At 42.2% G+C, this 22,622-nt stretch overlaps 1 protein-coding gene across 1 annotated transcript in view; it reads right to left on the bottom strand.

Annotated features, from left to right (window-relative positions):
• LOC145418028 (uncharacterized) overlaps positions 1–22,318 on the bottom strand; it is a 35,665-nt gene extending 13,347 nt beyond the window's left edge. The window contains exons 1-3 of the mRNA XM_080286562.1: positions 22,108–22,318; positions 13,373–13,489; positions 2,365–2,490 (exon numbers count right to left, since the gene is read on the bottom strand). Of these exons, the coding sequence (XP_080142688.1) occupies positions 2,365–2,490; positions 13,373–13,489; positions 22,108–22,318 (454 nt within the window). The remainder of the gene's footprint in view (positions 1–2,364; positions 2,491–13,372; positions 13,490–22,107) is intronic.
• Between the last annotated feature and the right edge of the window lie 304 nt (positions 22,319–22,622).

Here is a 22,622-nt window from a genome sequence, read left to right as displayed (position 1 = left end):
TGTGTGTGTGTGTGTGTGTGTGTGTGTGTGTGTGTGTGTGTGTGTGTGTGTGTGTGTGTGTGTGTGTGTGTGTGTGTGTGTGTGTGTGTGTGTGTGTGTGTTGGCTTAGATATGTTTATTGGCTCGGATAGTGGGAGAGCCAAGGAAGACTTTCACTTTTTCCACATTCCACATTTCTAAACACGATTCTGCACACATCTGTAGAAGATGAAAAAAAAATCTGGAGCAGGTACTGTTGTTATTTTTTAATTCCTGCGTACGATGTGTACAACTTTGGTGGTATTGAGCAACCCCTAAATTGCAATGAATTTCATTTAAATTTTGCATGTGTTTCTGTTACATGAACCTCATGAAATAATGAAGTATGTGATATGACATAGTCCACGTAAAATTCACCCCATATTACAAAAGCTCAGCAATCAAATAAAAATATTATTGATTCAATAACTGACGCACAGTCAAGAATGCACAATGAATTGTCCAAAATACTGTATATTTGAAAATTCTCGAGACCGAACATTAATTGCAACTGGTATCCATTATCAGTGTCTATTCGGGGATTCCGTGTCTATCTACAGTTTTTCGTTGAGATAGGCCTAATGGGACTGGCGCACTGCAAAGCCAGCTGTGGATTTCTTTATGCACTTTATCAAGTGAGTGACGCTCACCATCCACTCACTCGATGTAATGCTGCTCTCAGGTGTCTGCCCTTTTCTCTCCTACCTCCTTTCCTTCCTTCCTCTTCTGTCTTTGTTTCCTTCATTCTTTCCTCGTCCTTCTGCCTACGGGTGACTTTACAATCCCTCTTTTGTCTTTCTTTCATTCTTTGCTGTTCCTTCTGCCTATGGATGACTCTACACTGAGTGACAAGCCAAATGGGTTGTTGTACACCAGGAAACCATTTACTACGCTGGGTGGTAACCATATAACCAAATTATGACGCCTGGTAGTTTAGTGGGTAATTACGGTGCTCCTATTGGATTGAGCCGGTGAAGGTTTATATCCAAGGGTTGGTTGGGGTTGTTGCTCGCGTAATGCCACTCAGGGATGAGAGAGGCTGGTCACTCTCATCTTGAATGTCAGGACCAACTTGCCTAGCCCCGGGCTCCTACGCTTCTCATGGGGCAACGTAGGATTGGATGATGGATGGATGGATGGATGGACTTTTTTTTTTTCATTATTATGCTATAATTTTTTATACTATCTCTGCGTGCCGTAGAGAACCACCCAGCGTGCCAGGTCGGGCACCCGTCCCGAAGGTTGCCAAAGCTGTCAAGTCTTGGCGTCGACACAAACTCTTACCCAGCCTGATGAAGTCTAAAAATGGCTGCAAGGTCTTAAGATCTTTAGACGAAGGAGTTTAAGATGTAAGAGGTGAGCATTTAATGCACAGGTGTTTTATACAATTTTGTCGTTGTAAAGCGATTTTCTTATATCAGGGAGAGAGAAGTGTTGAGAGTGCACACCTTCTCAATGAGAAGAATCAAGGACTGGCAGGGAAGGGCAGGCTGCAGGCAGAAAAAGGAAATAAAAATCTAGTGCTAGGCGTTATCGAAATTTATAGCTAGATGGGCATTATTCAGATCAGGGGCCGTGTTTATAAACTTTCCTAAGCAAGTTGCATATTTACTTATGTATACGCCTATTCTCACTCATACAGCTACCCTACACTTCATAATCAAACTAAAATGAAAAATAACGTTAACAATACGAAAGAAAAAATCTGACAGTAATTTACTGCCATGGATATTTCTTTATCGTAAAACTATGGTAGGATTCTTCATAAATACGATCCCAGGTGCCAAAGCATTATGTGGCTGAATCAGTAATGTCAAAACCTGCTACTACTCTGAGGGAAAAAAAAAAATCCCTTTGTATTATATTCCACTCTACGCCACGCGATTTTATCGATTTATAGAAACTTGTCATAGTCAGAGTTAAGCCATTTAATCGGAAGACTTCATTTATTCTTTTTTTTTTTTTAATTGAGTGCTTATTCCAGACTATTTTTCTCAGCTTAGAAATTTTCTAAAAGTATGGAGTTTATGTAGCCATCATTAACACCTCTTACAACTAGAATTCCTTCTATAGCTGAATATAATGGTCAGATGAAGAGTATGATGAAAAATAAATCAAGTCTTTCACCGCTGCAATCTGTGTTCCATTATTCCATTCTGACTACATCTGAACCATTTTACTGACCTCAGCAAGGACCTCTAATAGTGAAGGGGTTAATAAAGATTACAGACATACCCCAATCTGCAAAGCTTCCTACGCTGAAGAAAACCTCAAAAAATATCAAGACTAGCGTATAAAAGTGATGGGGTTTAGCATGACTTCAGGCCCATCTGTGTGTGTACATACCACTAGCCGGGGTGCAGAAAGTACATGCCCTGGCGCAGGCTTTCCTCATGTATTCGTAGTTGGCGTTGCACTCCCCGTTGTTCGCCCACGCTGGACACTGGTCATGGATGTCCTTGCACGCGTCATCTGAATAAAATAAGAATCATCATTATCATCAGCAGCAGCATCGCTTCTTTTTCTCATATAAGTATAGGGTGAGGTAGGGTTCGGAAAGCAAGGACCCCCCCCCCAAAAAAAAAAAAAAAAAAAAGAGAGAAAGAGAAAGATAATTATCATTATGCCCTGTGAAATGAGCCAGGTACACATTTATTCACCAATCACGAGGGGAAAAATCGGTAGTAATAAAAGGAAAATATGTTCTAATCAAAAGGATTAATTAGTAACTATTATATCCTGAGTATGCATCACTAAACTCCGGATATATTGCCGTGAACGCCTAGTTTCTATAAGGGAATACACATCAATATACACAATACCCTACGGTGTTCATGGACGTCTTTACACACAGTCATCATCTGAACTGTTTGGAACTACCACCGCACCACCACCACCATTACCATTATCATCACCATTATCATCATCCTAAACTCATTTCCACATACACAGAGTGGTAGTGATTCAAACACATAAATAGGAAATGCAACTGTAGGAAAGCAACCAACACAGTGCTAAGCGTAGGCTGAAACAATGCCTTATCACTCATTATTCAAATCTTCATAACACATGGTTCCCCTTCACCGACCAAACACTCCACACAAATTTATTCTCCATAATGCCTGTTAGACGGAGCCATTCCGTCCGCTGACGGATTAAAAGGGAGTGCAACCCTTTTCATGGGCCCTGCATACGTTCACCCACTTTTTTCCCTTAACTCTCCTTAATTCCCAACTTTACATACTCACAAATATACTTGTACTATTTTTCCTCGTACTTTGTAGTCTTCCATGCCTCCTTCTGTCCTTAAACTGGCTCATATGTTTTTCACAACCCAAGCTTGTTTTGTTTTACTGTACCATCTTAGCACATTTTTTTCAACCCTTTCGTAAGCAGCCTTCCTTTTCCCCATATCTGTTACGAACGTCTGCTTTTCTTATCCTATCCAACCTATGCAGGCCACAAAAATCCCTTAACAGTCCCGTCAATAATCATAATATATGACGTTCAAGGACGACGTTATACAAGTCATCGGTACGGCAGATAAAAATCCTCAGTGTATCATAGTATCCTGACAAACATCATTGAGCTTCATCATAACCCTATTATTTAATTGTACACTTGGTGAGCAGGATCCAGAAATATGAATACGAAAGCACAAATGTAAGAAGTAGCAGGCAATAAGGCAATACACTGACTGTACTAGGAATGCGGCGAAATGATATTTCTTGGACACCATTTTTTTTTTTTTTTTCATGCGAAGAAGAAGGAACCAAAGGCCACGAGCCCTCAAATTGTTCCGTCCAAAAGAAAAACAAAATACAAAAGAATGCCAAATTCAAGATCCGTTCATTTCGAGATGCCTGGACACACTGCGTTTGAAGGACTGGAGATCATAGGAAGCAAGAAATACAGGCAGAGGGAGACAGTTCCAGAGTTGACCTGTTGCATAAATGAAGGACTGGGAGTAACGGTTAACTCTTGAATTAGAGAACTGGACAGAAGAGGGATGAGAGTTTGCTGCTAGACGGGTGCCACGCTCCCGTCGAAAAGAGGTGGAGGAATGCAAGCAGACAGTAGTTCAGAGAAGCATTGACCATTGAAGTAGTGATAGAAAAGAGATAAAGATGCAACAGTGCGGCGAAGAGACAGGGGTTGTAGGGAGTCAGTAAGAGGAGAGTCAATGAGACGAAAAGCCTTTGACTCCACCCTATTGAGAGGAGCTGTATGTGGGGAACCTCCCCACACATAAGAGCTGTGCTCCACACAGGGGTGGATAAAACCTGTGTATAGAGTCAAAAATTGTGCAGGAGTAAAGAAGGAACAGAGTCGGCTTTGCACACCCAATCTCTTAGAAGCAGATTTTACAAGAGATGTAATATGATCTTTCCAAGATAAGTTCCGAGTAAATGAAACCCCAAGCATGTTTAAGGATGATGCAGGATTAAGCTGAATATTATTAAACATTAGTGGGTACGCCTGTGGACGATTTTGTCGGGTTGATAGGTGTAAGAACTGAGTCTTTGATGCATTAAAAACAACAAGATTATTCTTACCCCAATCAGAGATATGAGCCAAGTCAGACATTAGGTGTGCCATAGCCTCATCCCATGTTTGATGAAGCAACTGCTGAGATGGGCGTTAGGAAACCGACTGGAAAGGTGAAGGGTGGAGTCATCAGCGTACGAGTGGATAGGGTTAGATGTACAGCTTAGAAGGTATTTATGAATAAAAGGAAGAGAGTTGGTGATAGGACAGAGCCCTGAGGAACACCACTGTTGAGAGATCTAGGAGAAGAACGATGGCCGTCTACAACAGCGGCTATAGAACCACCAGAAAGGAAGAAGCCATAGATGAAGGAACAGATAGAAGGATAGAAACCGTAAGAGGGCAGTTTGGAAATTAAAGGTTTATGCCAGACTCGATCGCAAGCCTTTGAGATGTCAAGTGCAATGGCAAAGCTTTCACCAAAGTCCCGAAAGGAGGATGACCAGGAGCCTGAAAGGTGGGTGAGAAGATCGCCAGTGGAGCGTCCCTGACGGAACCCATACTGACGATCAGAAAGAAGGTTGTGATAGGAAAGATGCTTTAAAATTTTTCTATTAAGAACTGACTAGAAAACTTTTGAGATACAGGATGTTAAAGCCACTGGACGATAGTTAGAGGGTTGGGAATGGTCACCCTTCTTTGGGACTGGCTGAATGAGAGCAAACTTCCAGCAAGAAGGAAAGGTACAAGTTGACAGAAAGGTGAAAGCGTTTGCCTAGGCAGGGTGTAATCACAGAAGCAGAGTTCTTGAGAACAACAGTAGGGACTCCATCAGGCCCAAATGCCTTGTTAGTATTGAGGCCTGTGATGGCAGAAAATACATCAGCTGAAGAAATTTTAATGTTAGCCATGAGGAAGTCAGAGGGGGGGAAGTGATGGAGGAACAGCACCGAAATCGTCTAAGGTGGAATTGGAAGAGAAAGTCTGAGCGAAAAGATCTGCTTTATCAGTAGAAGAAATAGCTACAGAGACATCAGACTAGAAAAGAGAAGGGAAGAATGATGAGGTGAGGTTGTCAGAAAGGTTTTTGGCAAGGTGCCAGAAGGAGTGGGAAGAATTCGAGTTAGAGAGTTGAGAGCACTTAGTACGGATGAAATTATTTTTAGCAGAGCGAAGAACAGACTTAGCATGATTCCGGGCAGAAACGTATAAAAGATGTGATTCAGGGGTGGGTTGGCTTCGGTACCTTTTATAGGCCCTTTCCTTGTTGTGGACATTATTAGAACAAGCGTGATTAAACCAAGGCTTTCTTGCATTAGTCAAAGGATATGAGAAAGGAATGTATGCTTCCATGCCCAAGAGAATAACCTCTGTAATGCACAAGGCACACTCAGATGGCTCCCGGCCATGGAAGCAATAATCGTTCCATGGAAAATCAAAGAAGTACTGCCTGAGGGCCTCCCAATCCGGAGCTCCAAAGTGCCACAGACGATGTTTCTTTGGAGGATCCACAGGCCGTACCTGAGCGATAGGACAGGTTAAGATGATAAGGTTGTGATCGAAGGAGCTCACGGAGAGAAAAGATTAACAGGGTAAGCAGAAGGATTAGTTGTAAGGAATAGGTCAAGAATGTTGGAGCTCTCTCCAAGGCAGTCAGGGATACGGGTAGGGTGCTGTACAAGCTGCTCTAGGTCATTAAGGATAGAAAAGGTGTAGGCTTGTTCACCAGGTGGATCAGTGAAAGGAGAGGAGAGCCAAAGGTGGTGGTGAACATTGAAATCTCCTAGAATGGAGATTTCAGAGAAAGGAGAAATGGATAGAATATGTTCCATTGTAGAAGTAAGATAGTTGAAGAATTTTTGATAGTCAGTAGAATTAGGGGATAAGTAAACAGCACAGATATATTTAGTCAGAGAATGACAGGAAAGCCGAAGCCAGAGTGTAGAGAATTCGGAGGAACTGAGTTCAGGAACACGAGAGCAAGATAAGTCGTTGTTATATACACACAACAGCCACCTTTGGCTTTTAAATGAGTATAGAGGAAGTAGGAGGATATAGAAAAGGGTTTGCTGTCAGTTACCTCAGACAGCTGAGTCTCAGTTAGGAAAAGAAGGTGAGGTTTAGAGAAGGAGAGGTGGTGCTCGACAGAGCGAAAGTTGGAGGAAAGGCCACGAATGTTGCAGAAATGAAGAAAAAGTGAGTCAGATAGTGGTTCCATGCAGCTTGGGTCATTACCAGGAGAGGGGCGGAAGGTGGGGGCATTTATGGTCCCCCTCCTGCGGACTCCGAGGCTATGTATGTTGAAGCCATGATTACATTACTTTTTGAATATTGGAAAAGGAAGTGTGGTGTATGTTGTGCATGTAGTCTGATGTTGATAGTTAGAGAAACTTAAACTGGAGAGCATGCTGGCCTACTCTCCATGTTACTGAGACACTGAAAAAGTTCAGCAAAGGGGGATGGTCAGGAACAAGTCCCGAGGGCTGATGAAACGGGAGCTCCAGCTCTCCCTTTCTTCAGCTTTCCATCCACCTTGGGAGTACTGCCCTGCTTGACTGGTGCTACAGTCTACTCCTCTTGTTAATTTATTAAATGTGAGAGAATCTCAGATTATGTTAAGGAAATAAAGCTTACACAGTCTTTCAAGTTCGTCCAGAATTAAAATTTACATAAATGAAAGGATGAACACTCAGAAAGTATAAGACTTACTCCCACTAACTGGTCTAGGATCCAAGTATTTGACTCTGCTCTGTTACTTTGACCTTCGACAGATTACCCTCAAAGCCGAATTACTTCCTTCATGCACAGCTCTTAACCCTCACATCAACTTTGATTCAGATCAGACCAACGCTGTTTGAGGCAACTTGCCCAGTGACGTTGACCTTTGACTTTTCCCTTTGACCTTCATCTTTGACTGGTTGTTGTCAGTGACGAATGCCTTTGTCTTTGTTTTAGCCTGAACCCTTCCATAAAGTTTGACCGACATCGATTAAAAACTGTTTAAGATGACCTTTCAGTGTGACCTTGACCTTTGATCTATTGTTCTAAAAAACAAATCAACATCCGTTCTGATCCATAACTCATCCACCAAGTTTGATCCAAGTCAGGTCAAAAAGGAGGTTTTAGTTATTATACTCACACATAGACACAGACACAAAACTTTGACCTTGCCCTGTGACTGCTGGTCCTCAAAATTCAGTCCCTTAGTTCTTGCCTGACCCATAACACTTCCACCAAGTTTGATTCAAGTCAGACCTGTCTGCATCAACCATGCTCTGTGACCCAGATTTTTCACCTTTGACTATTTGTACTCAAAATCGAATCCATTTATTCTTGCTATATCCTCAACCTTTCCACAAAGTTGTGCCTCAATCTGATAAAAATTCTTTAATTGACCTTGCCGTGTGATCTTCACTTTAGCCCATTATTCACAAAATCAGTAGGATTCTTCCGTGCATAACTCTCAACTCTTCCACCAAGTTTGGTTGAACTGAATAAAAACTTTGACTATGATCTGCGACTTTGTCATTTGACTGATTGTTCTCATAACTGAATCACCTCACCGAAGTTTGGATTAAAACCTATCAAACTGATTTTGTTGGTACATTATTGACATAGCTCTATGGCCTTGACTTTATATAGTGTCCCCTAAAACAAGGGGTATCCTTACTGCCTGTCCTTCCGCCATGTTTGTTGACAAATGGAGAAAATCTGAGTTAATCTGTTCACACACACACACACACACACACACACATATATATATATATATATATATATATATATATATATATATATATATATATATATATATATATATGTGTGTGTGTGTGTGTGTGTGTGTGTGTGTGTGTGTGTGTGTGTGTGACACACACACACACACATATATATATATATATATATATATATATATATATATATATATATATATATATATGTGTGTGTGTGTGTGTGTGTGTGTGTGTGTGTGTGTGTGTGTGTGTGTGTGTGTGTGTGTGTGTGTGTGTGTGTGTGTGTGTGTGTGTGTGTGTGGGGCTACTGCACTGTGAGAGATGGACCTTGTACAGAACGATGAGCTGTACAGCAATGGATTTCAGTATCTTCCTTTGAGTTTTTTTAATACATCGTGGAAAAATTAAACCATCTGAGACAGGCATTATTCCAGATCAGACGTTGGCTATGTTTCGTATGATTTATATGATCTTCAAACAAATCTGAACATACTCGATTCCCTGACCGAACAGCGGTGGCACCTCATTTCTGCCTCACTGATCGAAGCAATCCTTCTTCCTTCATACAGCTGGAAGAGAACCGCTCTCGTGCCTTGTGGCCAGTAGCAGCAATTTTAGAGTTACCTAGTATCACTTACCTTACATCCGTATGTTTGTAGAATACCAACTGCACCACACACATTGCTTCACCCACCACACAGCAGCTGCTCTCATCTCAGTTCTGTAGTCAGTATCGTCGTCATTTCACCACACCATATGATACCCACTGTTCACTGTTCACTTAGGAGGACATTGCTCTTGTCCCTCAGGGCATCCCTGTCGAGAGTAGCAACAGCTGCCTGACCGCACCTCCCTTACGGGGGTGGGGGGTGAGGGTGGGAGGATCTGCCCTTCATCAGCGAGAGGTAATAATCTGACATGTTGCCCGGGGGGGGGGGGCACTTCTTCCCTAGGATTACCACCTCTCACCAGACTTCGCTGCCCCAGGAGGACGGACAAGGCCAGCGCTCCAATGTGGGGCACAGTATCAGAGGTTTCCGCCACTCCATTGAGTACCCATGCACTAACATCCTTCTTTTGTATTTTTGTAGCACAAATGGTCTACATGCCTCTCAGTTTGTTATTAACATTTACATGAACTGAGCCCTCCAATCACTACTGTAATTCGTCTTCATGTGCAATGCTGTATGGAGTACTGCTGTGGTGCCCCTCTCATTCTGCTCACCTCTCTATATCTATCCCGATCCATTGGCCATTCGATGTGTCGTGCCCTACGACATCATCCTTAATGACCTGCTTAGTGAGTCACGCAGTGAAATTAGTCCCCTTTTATCCAGTAAAGTTTATTTCATTTCATCCTTCCACTGAAGATTCCATAGTACTCAGCTTAGGAATGATATGTCGAATTGGAATGTTAGATTTAGCCTTCACTGATCCCTTTAGCACGAGTTATCTTTCCAGTGTTATATAAAATCGTCTGTAAATCTCAAGCATACATTGGAACAAAATGTCATTGGACTGAAAGGGTTCAAACTGAGAGGGCCAAGGTGAATGGAAGTCCACATCCTTCCAGCCATTAGTGAAACAATTATGACCATTAGGCATGGCTAACTTCCATGCCACACCATGGAACGCATCCATCTACAAGGCACAACGAACATACCAGCCTATACGGTTATCCCTCATTATGGGTTTCACAAACTGCAGCAATAATTTGGGAGATCTCCTCCCATCTGTGATCTCATTTTTGCTGCGGCCAAAGGGGCTGCCAAATATACTGCTTGTTCCTAGCTGTCATTCCCTCCATTACTCACTCACTCAGACAAGGTAGGACCCTGAAGAGTGAGGGTTCCACCATTAGGCACGTGGCTAGTTATTTACCAAGGAACGCAGGTTTTTGCACAGTAGTTGAGCTTTACTCACGCCAGGTTATGATATGCGGGGACCTCCGAGGGTCGACCCCAACAGAGGAGGCCCACTGGGTTATCAAAGTCGCTGTGCATGGCCAAAGTCTTTAACGGAAGTACATGATACTTTGTATACTGATAGATGTTTGTCCTGACCACGTTTTCAGAAGGGTGAAACCACCTAGGATCGCCTCCACGGAGGAAGGGATGACTCCTAGCTGTCCCTGCAAAGCCATTATGCACGGCCATAACTGTTAGCTCAGGGAACACGAAATTTTGCATATTGGCAGGCGTTTACCCTCATCGCGTTTTAGATAAAGTGGGACTCTCAATGACCACCCCTTGGGGTAGGGGGGGGACACACCCAAGGATGCTAATGTCATAGTATCATATTTACGAAAATGAGGGTTTGCACAACAGTAGATTTTTACTGGGACTACATATTAGGAAGGCTGAAGCACCTAGAGGCCACTCCCATGGGGAAGGGAATGATGAGGTGGCGGATCCCGGGGACCTGGCCCAAAGCCTTCATGCACTGTCAAGGTTTTTAACCTACACTAATAGCAGCGAGAGGTGGCGGAGAAACCCAGCCAACTCTCTCCCCTCCTGAATGCCTGTGATTGGTTGGTGGGGAGGTGGGACGTGTCTGGGTGAAGTTGAGAGTCAGTTTGGTGACAAGTGCAGTGGTACCGTCTAGGCTGGAAAGATTTCTTCTCTGCGTTCTGTCTGTCTGTCTGTCTGTCTGTCTCTCTCTCTCTCTCTCTCTCTCTCTCTCTCTCTCTCTCTGGAGTGAAATAATGGAGGTAAGGAGGAAAGAAACTGTTGCAGCCAATATATAAATTTTTCGAACAATGGGAATCAATTTGGTGACAGGAGAAAGCAAGTGGCTAATTTCAGAACTTCCCTTATATCCATTATAGCAAGTCTTTTTATTCTCATAAAAATTAATGCATAGTCAGAAAGTGTACATAGCATTTTGTGAATTTTTGCTAGAGCAGACACACTCAAGATGATGACTGGACTAATTCTGGGAAATAAAATGTAGCGCCTAAAAAACATTAGGGAAAAATATCTGCTCATACATATCCCTATTCTACTGAACTCAGCTGATCAACCAGGGACGAGCAATGGAAAGCATTTTCCTCGCTTCTCCCAAGGGGAGCAGCTTCTCTGCCACTTCTCGCTGTTACCTGTATAGAAACAGGAATTTTTGCGTACTGGTAGATGTTCACTCCGACCACGTTTTAGGCAGGGTAGGACCTCCAGTGTCCATCCCACACAGGTGTCTGGATTCAAGGGCGATAACATCTTAGTTTTTACGTGGGTACACGAAATTTTACACAGAAGTAGCCCTTCACTTAGACCAGAGTTTCAATGAGGGTGGGTCCCACGAGGTTCGTTCCTATGGCTATCAATAATTACTTTTTTCCCTTTACAGTACCGCAGTAATGGATGTGGCTATCAAAACTGTCCTTTTGACTTATCATTTATATTTACCTCTGGGACAAAACATAAGACACCAACCTTTTTGTAAAGTGTAAAGTCAATCACATAGGATTTGGGAGAAGGGTAGGATAGGTACAAAGCACAGACAATGAAATATAAACATGAGGTAGCAGACACTGGCATGCTGTGGATTCTGGTTATCAGAATGTTGTGGATACAAACTAGATTGTTAGCGTCCATCCCATACACTCACTGGCAGTCAAGGGATTCAAGCTCACGACAGAGCTTCCCTTACCGGCCTCGGGGTATGTCCCAAGACCACAACACAGTGATGCAAGGCGAGGGACTGAACCACGGGGTAATTGGTTCCGTGTCCTGCTGACCTACTAACAAGTCCTATACATGCTAATCCGTGGGAGTATGTGACAGGACACAATGCCCACAAGTATTATGGTCCCAGCTTTCAGACAAATCCCATTGATGATGGACCTCGGCCGATTCAGACACGTGGGTGAGGAAGGAGGAGAAGCAGGATGGGGCAGCACAGACGTTGACCCTACACGTTACTGTATTTCATTCGTCAATATCTATTTACAGTGTTCTTTTTTTTTATTTTTGTTCTAAGAACTTAGTGAAAGATAATCACAGTCTACCGAATCTCGATTTCTACACTGACATTTGCCTTCCTGAGAGCTGGGTGAATTATTAGTATGCTTTGCAAGGTTGTTATTTTACATTCTATCCACGTTTTGCCTCACAATGCTGTGGCTTGTCCATTCTCAAACATGTGCTGTTCAAAACTGTGAATAACACTTTTCATCTCTTGGACTAATAACGTTATAGCCCTCTACGGAAGCAGACAGAGGTGGGAGGCTAATTTAAGGAGCTGGAACGTACTGAGGATCAAAATATATTTATGAAAGGCTGCTGAGGTTCCTTCATTTATATTTATGAACAGAATGAAAATAACACAGCCAATAAATGAGTGTCACCTTACTGCCTTAAATTAACGTTCACAAACCTAAGACGGTACTTACAGTGAAAATCAACAATACTTTTACATGTCTGGAGTTCTGAGCATGCGAAGCGAGATTCCAACTTTTACAACCCCCTTCAATAATAGTTGTTGGCTTAGCTACATACCATTAGGCTCTGGCGGTTACAGGATGGTGTAAATTTTGTAAGATGTGAAATAATACTGGAGGTTAGGCTTGGCTAGTTTTCGATACCATTAACCTTTCTGTTCTTTGTGTTGTTCCAGTGGGATATTTCACTTTTGATACTGTTCGTACTGAAGTGTATCAGCGTGGAATATGAACTATGCAGTTTAGCTCATAAGTTCCTGCCATATTGGCTGGAACAATAAGCCTCTGTAGGCAGACAGAGTGCGTTTAAATAGCATTATTATTTGAACACTTTTAAGAGAATATTCCAAACCGCTAGCTAAATGTACACTCGAAGACAAAAATTCGCCTAATTTTGCATTTCATCCAGTTCTCACTTTCCTTTGGGAGTCAATATTTCTAAGGTGAGAGTGGCTTGGTATGTATCCCTGCCCATAAATGATTCTCTTAGAGAGGATGCATCAGGATGTAATATAAAGGACATGTCCAGTTGTGAAGCAGGAAGAGGCTTCGCATGTTTTTCTGTCCATAAACAATAATACCATTCGAAGTGCCAGGAAGGAAAACCACGGACATGCCTTTAAGAGGGAAGTAGACACAGTGGATTAGAAGGCCTGCTTTTGTCCTTGACTGTACCACGGACTTGTGAATTTAACTGTACCTTGCACGACACATTGATGGCAGGATTCAGCACAGTGGACGTGCATGTATCCTCGGTTCCTGACACATTCCCCGGCTTCGGCCCACACGTTACACATGGGATGCCGGTCGCTGCAACCTGGTGGGGAAGACAACACAGTATTAGCTTGCACCTTTACCCACCGATTGGACGCCTTGTTGTCAATGGGGTTAAGGCGCTCAAAGGGGAAGAAGAGAATATAAGAACTAACATGACTACACTGCTCGCTTATTATTCTTTTATCCCACTAGGAAACAATATTAGTTTACATATTTTGTATCCTAACTACAGTGACATCCTCTTTAATATTGCTGATTATACACTGGAAAATGGCAAAATATTTACCTGAAAATGTTACTACCTCAGTCAATAAGACTTGTTATTCATATTTCCAAGTGACTCTGTTCAGTTCCGGGGGATGCTTTTCAAACTGAACAAGCCAGATATTAGCCTTCACTAATCTCATCACTGTTAGGGCGCTGTACATGAATAAATTCGTCTGGAGGCAGCAAAATAAATTAAAAAAAAAAAATTGTCACCAGCTTGAAGGGGCTCTTGCCATGACTACCATGTTTATATTTCAGTTTCATTTTTGCTCTCCAGGATATTATAAAACTGAGCTTAATAGAAACGTTTCGAATTGGAGAGGTTACCCTTCACCTCCAGCATTTCATTCAAAGCTGAATAAAATGATCTGGTAAAAGCAAGAATAAAATAAAAATTACGTCTTTGAACAGAACAAGTTAATTTTGATGGACCCGTAGTATATAAAGAAATGAAAGTGACCCTATATTTAAAAAATGACTTAAAACAAAAGTTTTTAAAACAAGTAGGAAAAACCTGAAAATCTGCTCAAAACACTCAAGTGGGATTAATGGCATAAGCCTAAGGAAAATTATGTGAGCACTCAGGCTCCTATGACATGCATTCAATTAATTCAAATTGTCTGGTGTTAGCTGGAAAAAAATTGTGTTGTCCCCTTGACGGCACATCATATATGCAAGAAAGTTCTCCATGAGGGATGAAGCATTTACATCAGTGGTATTCAAAAATGAGCATACTGACAGAGCGAGAACACTTTTTTTTATTGCTGCAGATTACAGTGGTATGGCACATACTGGTTTTGTGAATCGTGAAACTCAAACTTCAATTGCTTGACCTATTATTTAGAGGGAAAAAAAAAATCACTGTTTTTGCTTTATTAGGTAGGAAGCTATTAGCCTCTGAAGTGAGTGCCAGTACGGGCCGGGCCGGGCTGCTTATTGTGCTTTTCCTCTCATTAGCCTTAGGACGGGTGCTGGAGGAGGACAACGTCACGAGGCGGCCCCGACACAACAGGTAGTCATCAGTGTCTGATTATATTAACGTTCCTCAGCTTCTTCCTGATCTCCTGAATGGAGGATGGTGGACTGCAATAAAGCGTCAGCTCACTTGCATTCCACCAGGTTCATGGCCAGATGAGCCTACGGGCACAACAAGCCACAGGGAGTTTTTCTTTTTTTTTTTTTCTTTATCATCAGCTCTGGTGTTCCTAATGCTGGACGATTTTGTGAAGCACAGCCCTTCCATTTCCAAAGTTGACTTTTTGCTGTGTAAAATCATCTGACAAAAAAAAGAAAAGAAAATGTACTATAAAAGACGTCAAGCAATGAAGATGTTAAAGTTTTGTGTTGGCTCCAAGCAGATGTGAGGATTATATGACGGAAGTTGAAAAGTTATATTGATAAATACTGTATATACACTAACTAGTTTATTTATTACATTTCTTATTATGAATTCCTTCTCGACGACGTCAGAACCTTGGTGACCTTCAAGGAGGAAACTTGAAAATGAATTCCGCGTTCCTTCACTTCCCTCAACTCAAGTACGTCATTTATGGATTATAGGGAAGACCTCTAACAGCTGAAAAATGAAAGCTGTATTTAACACTTATAGTTCGAAGAGTCTATCTCAAGGTGAAAGCATCTAAATATAGTCAGATTAAAATACAAAATACATCATTGAACCAAAGGGGCCGACTCCTTCCCACTTCTCACATTTCTGCATCACCTACTGAGAGGGTTTGCTTAGGTTCATCTGTCACACTGTTATTACTATAATTATGTTTAGTAGCCTTCCACAACACTGACGAGTAATTTGAGATTATCTATGCTTCCTCCAGATTACACTTCCGCAAAGAAGCAAAAACATTAGCATCATCATCATCATTATAATTCCCACGAAAACACTGAGTTAAGCAGGATCCAGAAAAATGGTTCTAAAATACTTGGCTGATTCTACAGTGGTCCTCCAGTGCCCAGATACAGCAAGGTGTGAGTGACAGTGTATATAGCAGACCCACCTGACCCTGACACTGTACCGGGGACCAGGGTGAATGGCCGATACCTCTAACTTACACACACACACACACACACACACACACACACACACACACACACACACCTCTCTGGTTATGACCTCACTCTGCCCACCTCAAAATGGTATAGATATGGGGGGAGGGGGTGGAGGAAGGTGGGACAGATACCAGACACAGTCGATAAATTGGAAGACAAGGTATATAGACGGTGATGTGGTAGTACAGATACAATGGACAGACGGGGAAGCACAAGACAGTGGTATGGAGTAGGTCTGGTGTTTGGTTATTTGATCGTTGCAGACGGAAGTTAGCTCCGCATCGCCTATCCGCCTTGACCCTACCTTCCTCCACCCCTCACCCCTCCCGCCTTCACTGCCCCACCCTCCCAGCCTCACCCTGCCCCTCCCTGCCTACCCAACCATCCATCCCTTCACCGTTATCCAGGCGGGACAACCCAGCCCTGGGAAGCCCTGCTGTACCCGGCTACCCACTATCGCCCCCGCCACTACCAGTCCTTGCTCACTCCGTCACTCTCTTTCGCACACCACAGCTCACTCTCACTCATTTGTTCCGTCCACTTCTCACTCACCTATATCGTATCTCGCTTCCTCTTACTCGCACCACAACTCACTCAAACTCACACCACATATCACTTCCTTTCACTCCCTCTCGCTCATTCACTGTCGCTCACTCGTGTGATGGTTCACACATAACCTCACTCTCTCAGAAATCACTCCCTCACACTACAGCTCACTTCCTTTCACTCACTCGCTCGCGCCATACTTCACTGTCGTACTTATATCACTTTTCCTCTCACTCACTCGCTCGCGCCACACCATGTCTACCTCACTCTCTTACACCACTTATCACTTCCTCTCATTCACTCATTCACACCACATCTCATTTGTTCTTCCCGAGGCATGTGGTCATTGACTTAGGGAAATTCATAAGACCTCTTCCAAAGCGATAATTTTGCATAATAAACCTTGATATCTTATTTCATTTACCGTACAGCTTTTAACACTGGCAAAGTTTTCCCGAACAACCTACTAAAGGATGTTCAGGTATATAATGCAAAACAAATCGGTTAGGAGGAGATGCCACGTAATCTTCACGCACTGAGAATTAAGGCCACTGACTCGCTCACAGGAAAATAACGAAATCAAGAGAAAATGGTCCTTGGCTCACAGATGCCCTTCAGTCCGGTACCATTTTATTGCAGTGTATTCTTGCAACCTTAAGGCAAATATATTCAACCTGGGAAGAATACCTAGTACAGAAGAGGTTGTGAGGTAAAAACATACCCATCTAGTTTGATAAATTTATGCTGCAGTAAATAAACCACCTGAAGCCACAAAACTAAAAATAAAATATACATCATCGGATTGAAAGGGTTATGTAGCAGGTTTTCAGTCGGCGTTGAGTCACTGCAGTATTATTTTACTTTTTGTCTGTTCCAAGTATGTTTACAATAGAACATTTTCGTTAATGTCATGATGTGTACACCAAAAATCTCTCTCTCTCTCTCTCTCTCTCTCTCTCTCTCTCTCTCTCTCTCTCTCTCTCTCTCAAAAAGCTAGTACCGTATGATGGCCCTGCATTGTTACTGCCGTTCTTGATATTTTCACTGAGGTCTGCAATTATTCCGTAAGGCTGAATGGTTTACTGATGGAGTGTGTGAGGGAGTCTCGATATCTGGGAATTGCACTTGCTCTTATGGTCGGTTCTTTCCTAGTGTTTAATTCTAGCTGAAGGTATGAGTGAGTCACAGGAGAATGAATGTGTTGGTACTGTCACCATTAACTCTCCTGGACGCGTCTTCTTTAGTATTTTATTCTGGCCAACAACACACAATTAAATGGATAGTGTGACCCATGAAGACGCAGGAGATAGGAAGCACCGAGGATGGAATATGAATATGAAGGAAGGAAGACGAAGAAGAGAGAAGAAGGAAGAGAAAAAAGAGAGAGAGAAGGAAGAAGAGAGAGATGAAAGAGAGAAGTGGAAGACTAGAGATGATGAGGGAAAATAATGAGGGGAAATCAAATAGACGAAGGGAAAGAACTAGCAGAAAAGAAAAAGGGGAAAGCGATGACCTTATGTTTAACACTAAGCAGGATAATTAAGGCAGACAATCAGTTTGTATTACGTTCCAGTCTTCGACCAGAATATGACCCACAACCATCGATGTATAATCCAGAAATCAAATGTACAAAGGGAAAACATTTGAATTCCACTGGTCTGACCGTCCCGAGAATAAAGAGCTCTGAAATACATAAAATGAACTCTGGATGGAAGGATACGGTTCAGTAGGCTACTAACATTACTAGAGATGAGCTTTTAACCATGTGGCCGCGATATATGAATCTTGAATCTCACTCTCTCCAACGTCAGCTAACTGTATGCACCTCAGAGGAATCTACAGCAGCGTAAAGGTTTAACACTACCTTGTTTAATTTTCAGCCATATGACGTCTTTGTTTTATTTTATTTTATTTATTTATATTTATTTCTTTGTTACCAATAATTTTTTTCACTCTAGTAATAAAATGTAAGTCTGACCCCTCCCTTTCGAAAAGTTTCTCCTGCGCAGAATAAACATCCAGGGACAGTCAGGCCAGAGTATAAAATATGCCACCTTACTGAGAGGGATAAACCATCCGGGCTCTTGTCAAAGCTTGGAATTTTTGGCTTCATCCCACAGGCATAATACTCCCTCATCGCGTCATATTGTCACGTTATTATGATGCCTGTGGTGGTATACACAGCGATATTACATGTAAAGTATTGGACTTCCCACACAAAACGTACACACAGACAAAATTTTGCCTTTGTACGTCTATTTCTACAAGAGTTTAAATATTTAATGAACTTTTGTCCCCGACTCTTTAATTCCTGTTAATAATATCCTTACTCTTTAAATCTTTATATAATGAAGCAATGGACAAAATTTTGATAATATTCTCCAGCAACTTCTTAAGTATTTGATTACTACTGTCCAATTCTTAGCTCTTACGACTCTTTCCCGGTTAAATAAAATCATTCGGCCTTTGCTGTAATGCAATACGAGAGATGTTTCGCCCATGAAAGGGTTTGCTACAGCATAAATCTGGAACTTTCTGTAACACGAAATACATTTTAGGCAGATTCAGGAACATTTGCCTCACAAAAAAAAAAAAAAAAAAAAAAAAAAAAAAAAAACGCTCAATGTGAAAAAAAAAAAAAAAGGTGAGAATACATTTTTCTGGCACTGTACGGTCAGTGACAAGGTTCGCCAATACTTCTCCCTTCTGCCTTCCCACTTTCTTCGGTTGGCTACTTTCCTCAGCTGCGGGAGGCTTGGTATGATGCGCCAAGGAAGAATGTGACGGACATTCCTTTACTGTGAAACAGGCGATGTGAGTCAACAACTTTTGTCCCTGACTGTAAACAAACCAGTCCCGGGCTAATCTAGACGCCCATCAGACATGACCAGAGTGTGGAGGGGGTGGCGGGGGGCGGGGGGAGGGGCAGGAATGGAGGGCGAGAGGGATGACCAAATTACAGTATAGAAGCTAACATCTTTCACATTAGTCATATCAACCTAAAAAATATTCCTTTCTCTCTCTCTCTCTCTCTCTCTTGTAGGTCGGGAAAACTTTTGAACTGAGGCATTATATGTAAACTCTGTAATATAAATATGTTCTGTTAACCCCTTCAACACAGCTACGTATTACCTTTGTGCATTGTTGCTACCTCCGGACGATACTATTCTAGTTACAAGACACTACTTGTACTGTAGGGATTTAATAAGGCTACATCCAACCTCTCCTTTCTGAAAAAGTCCCTCTAAGCTAAATAAAGCTGTCTGGTGGCAGAGATACTGAAATCTAAAGAGCGACACCGGATTTAAAACGTTGGACTCAGCAGAACTGTCTGATAACAGCAAAACTAAAATAAATATCACGTCCTTTTGGGCGAAAGGGTAAGGAATGCAAAAGTTGGACATTCCTGGTACACACACACACACACACACACATACACACACACACACATACACACCGGTGGTATTTAATTTTTTTTTTTTTTTTTTTTTTTTTTTTCCCGGCCTATCAGGTGGTATTTAAAAAGTCACGAAACGTGTTAAATCCTTCCCACGGCGGACGTCATGGCATCTCTAGATGATAGTGTACAGATTTGAGATTACTGAAACGGCAGGGACTGGACATATCCTCCACTATGTCTGTCACTAATACAACTACTACGTAAGTTGAACACTGTCAGCAGGAGGCAGCAGGTATATATACATAAAAGTAGTCATCGTTGTCATGAAATTAATGAAGCCTGAACCTCGCCCCTCCAGATTAGTCTCTCCTAAGCTGAAATGAATCGTCGGTAACTATACCAAAATTTATAAGACACAACTGTAGTGAATGGGACGAATGGTTCTTACCTTATAAACAAACGACTCCATATGCATACATAAGCTCTACCACTACCTCCATTGTCAGTTATTATATCATTCTGATTTAGCGTCTGTCCCACAATAGCTATCCATAGAGTGTGTGTGTGTGTGTGTGTGTGTGTGTGTGTGTGTGTGTGTGAGAGAGAGAGAGAGAGAGAGAGAGAGAGAGAGAGAGAGAGAGAGAGAGAGGAGGAGGAGGAAGGGGAGGAGGAGGTTGTGGTGTTGTTAGAGAAGAGTTGTACAAAGTTAGTGTCCAGGTGTAAATGACCAAACAAACATCACCATGGCGTCTCTCTCTCTCTCTCTCTCTCTCTCTCTCACACACACACACACACACACACACACACACACAACTGACGACATCTCGACAGTGTGACTGAAAGTGTGTGTGTGTGTGTGTGTGTGTGTGTGTGTGTGTGTGTGTGTGGAGAAAGAGATACAACATTCCTTTTTGCATCAACCATTAACCCTTTTATTTCGATGAGACATTCTTCTGTTTTACTGATGTTTCTCAAGACACTTTCATATAGTTTGGAAGGGAGTTTTCGAGGGAGCGCGATTTGGTATAAGTTTCATTAATCCCTTCACAGCTAGAGGTCAGTCTTGAACTAAATTAAAGTTTGTGGTGAAATCTTTAATAGAGTGAATGATACATTCTCGTCCTGAACAGCTTAAACATTTGCATAAAAAGTTAACAGTATCCTCTGGGACTGGAATTTTATTCAACTGGTGAGATATCAGTAATCTGATGAAGTTTATGCATACAGTTGAAACAAGTGCACCCAAAATTATCAAAATTGGACTTGAATATCCCCAAGTGAGTGGAGGAGTCGGTGATGCATTGGTTACAACATTCATTTAACAACCGAAAGATGCCGAGTTCGATTCTCAGGCAAATCAGATTGGTGGACTCACTTAGCTTCTCCCTTTTCCTCTTCAACCAACAGTTATACTGGTGACCTGGATGTATGCCGAGTATTTCAAGGGAAAGGTTGGAAATTAGCAACGTAACAATTATTGCCCGCCTTCATGCCCCTTGCATAATCAGCAGGAAGTGATCAAATTTTCTACTTGTTGTTGTTGTTGTTCTTCTTCTTCTTCATCATCATCATCATCATCATCATCATCCTCTTCTTCTTCTTTTTTTTTTTTTTTCTTCTTCTTCTTCTTTCTCATCTTCTAGAAGTGGGGATTCCCATTCCGGCCACGAGACCTTTGAGCACGGTCTCTGCCGACGATTGCTTCATGCAAACTGGGCAATGTTTAATGGGTGTTTTCTTTGTCTGTCACGCTTCTGTATGTTTGCAGTTTTCCCCTACCTGCAAAATGTTGAACGAAATCTTGACTTTTATTTATTCTTTTGAAATTCCAATCCTCGTTATCTAATTCTTCCTATCCTCTCCACTCTTCTTCCAACTTTGTGGCAAACCTCACTATATTTTGGGTACTCTTCTTCTTACCTGCCACAAATGTAATTGTACAAGGTACACATGAAAGGTTATTCAGTATACGGCACCCATGAAGGCACTACAGCGCTTTTTTCCTACACTGGCAAAGATCCTTAACACCTTTCAGCTCAGCTGCTGACAGATGTAGTCATTTTGGAAGGTCGATTTGACTACTAACCAAGGAGACTCACTTCTGCTTCATAACTAAGGGTTCTCGAATTTCATGCAGCCACTACCTAGTATTCCAAATGTGGGAATTGTCCATTTCTGTCAGTTTAAAGTAAACAGACTACAGTCAGTCTCCTGTAAAGGATGCTGGAGAGGCCCTGTAAAAATGTTTTACCCTGCAGCTTTGCGATAGCCGCTATGGGGATATGTGACATTCGTCCTGTGTGTGTGTGTGTGTGTGTGTGTGTGTGTGTGTGTGTGTGTGTGTGTGTGTGCGGCAGCAATGGCTGCAACAAAGATACCACTGACGACTAACGATGACTTAGGGTCTGTGGGTCTGTGGTAGGTACTACGGGGATTTCCGCAACACGTTGAGGGGGTGCTGGTGGTTGGAGTCGCTTTGTAGGCGAAATGTCCTGGTCCAGGGAGTTCAGGTTTCATGGGCGGTCCGTCACCCCTGACTTGAGTATATCCTGCATATCTTACGCCTTGGCCTCTCTTTGCAGCAGCCATGTTGGCGAACAGGCTTTCTCGGTTTCCTTGCCTGTGAATTTACAGTCCTTTTCTAACTGTGGCCATACAGACTGATTAAAAGTTTTTGCATATTATATGTTAATAGCCTCTTTCGCTTTCTACACTACAAAAAGACGCCATCACAGTGAATCGATTCACTGTGATGGCGTCTTTTTGCAGTTTTTCTTATTGGTACCGGACGAAGTTAATTAACTTTGGAGTGACCCTTATTAGTAAAGCGTTAATGAAGGCTGTATTCAGCGCCCTCATTTCTACTATCTCTAAAGGAATAAAGTCCTCAGAA

Source organism: Coenobita brevimanus, chromosome 112 (genome assembly GCF_032717465.1).
Source record: "Coenobita brevimanus isolate Jiangsu-jjx chromosome 112, ASM3271746v2, whole genome shotgun sequence".
NCBI lineage: Eukaryota > Metazoa > Arthropoda > Malacostraca > Decapoda > Coenobitidae > Coenobita > Coenobita brevimanus.
Note: the sequence above shows the minus strand (reverse complement) of the source record. Positions and strands in the feature narration are given on the sequence as shown.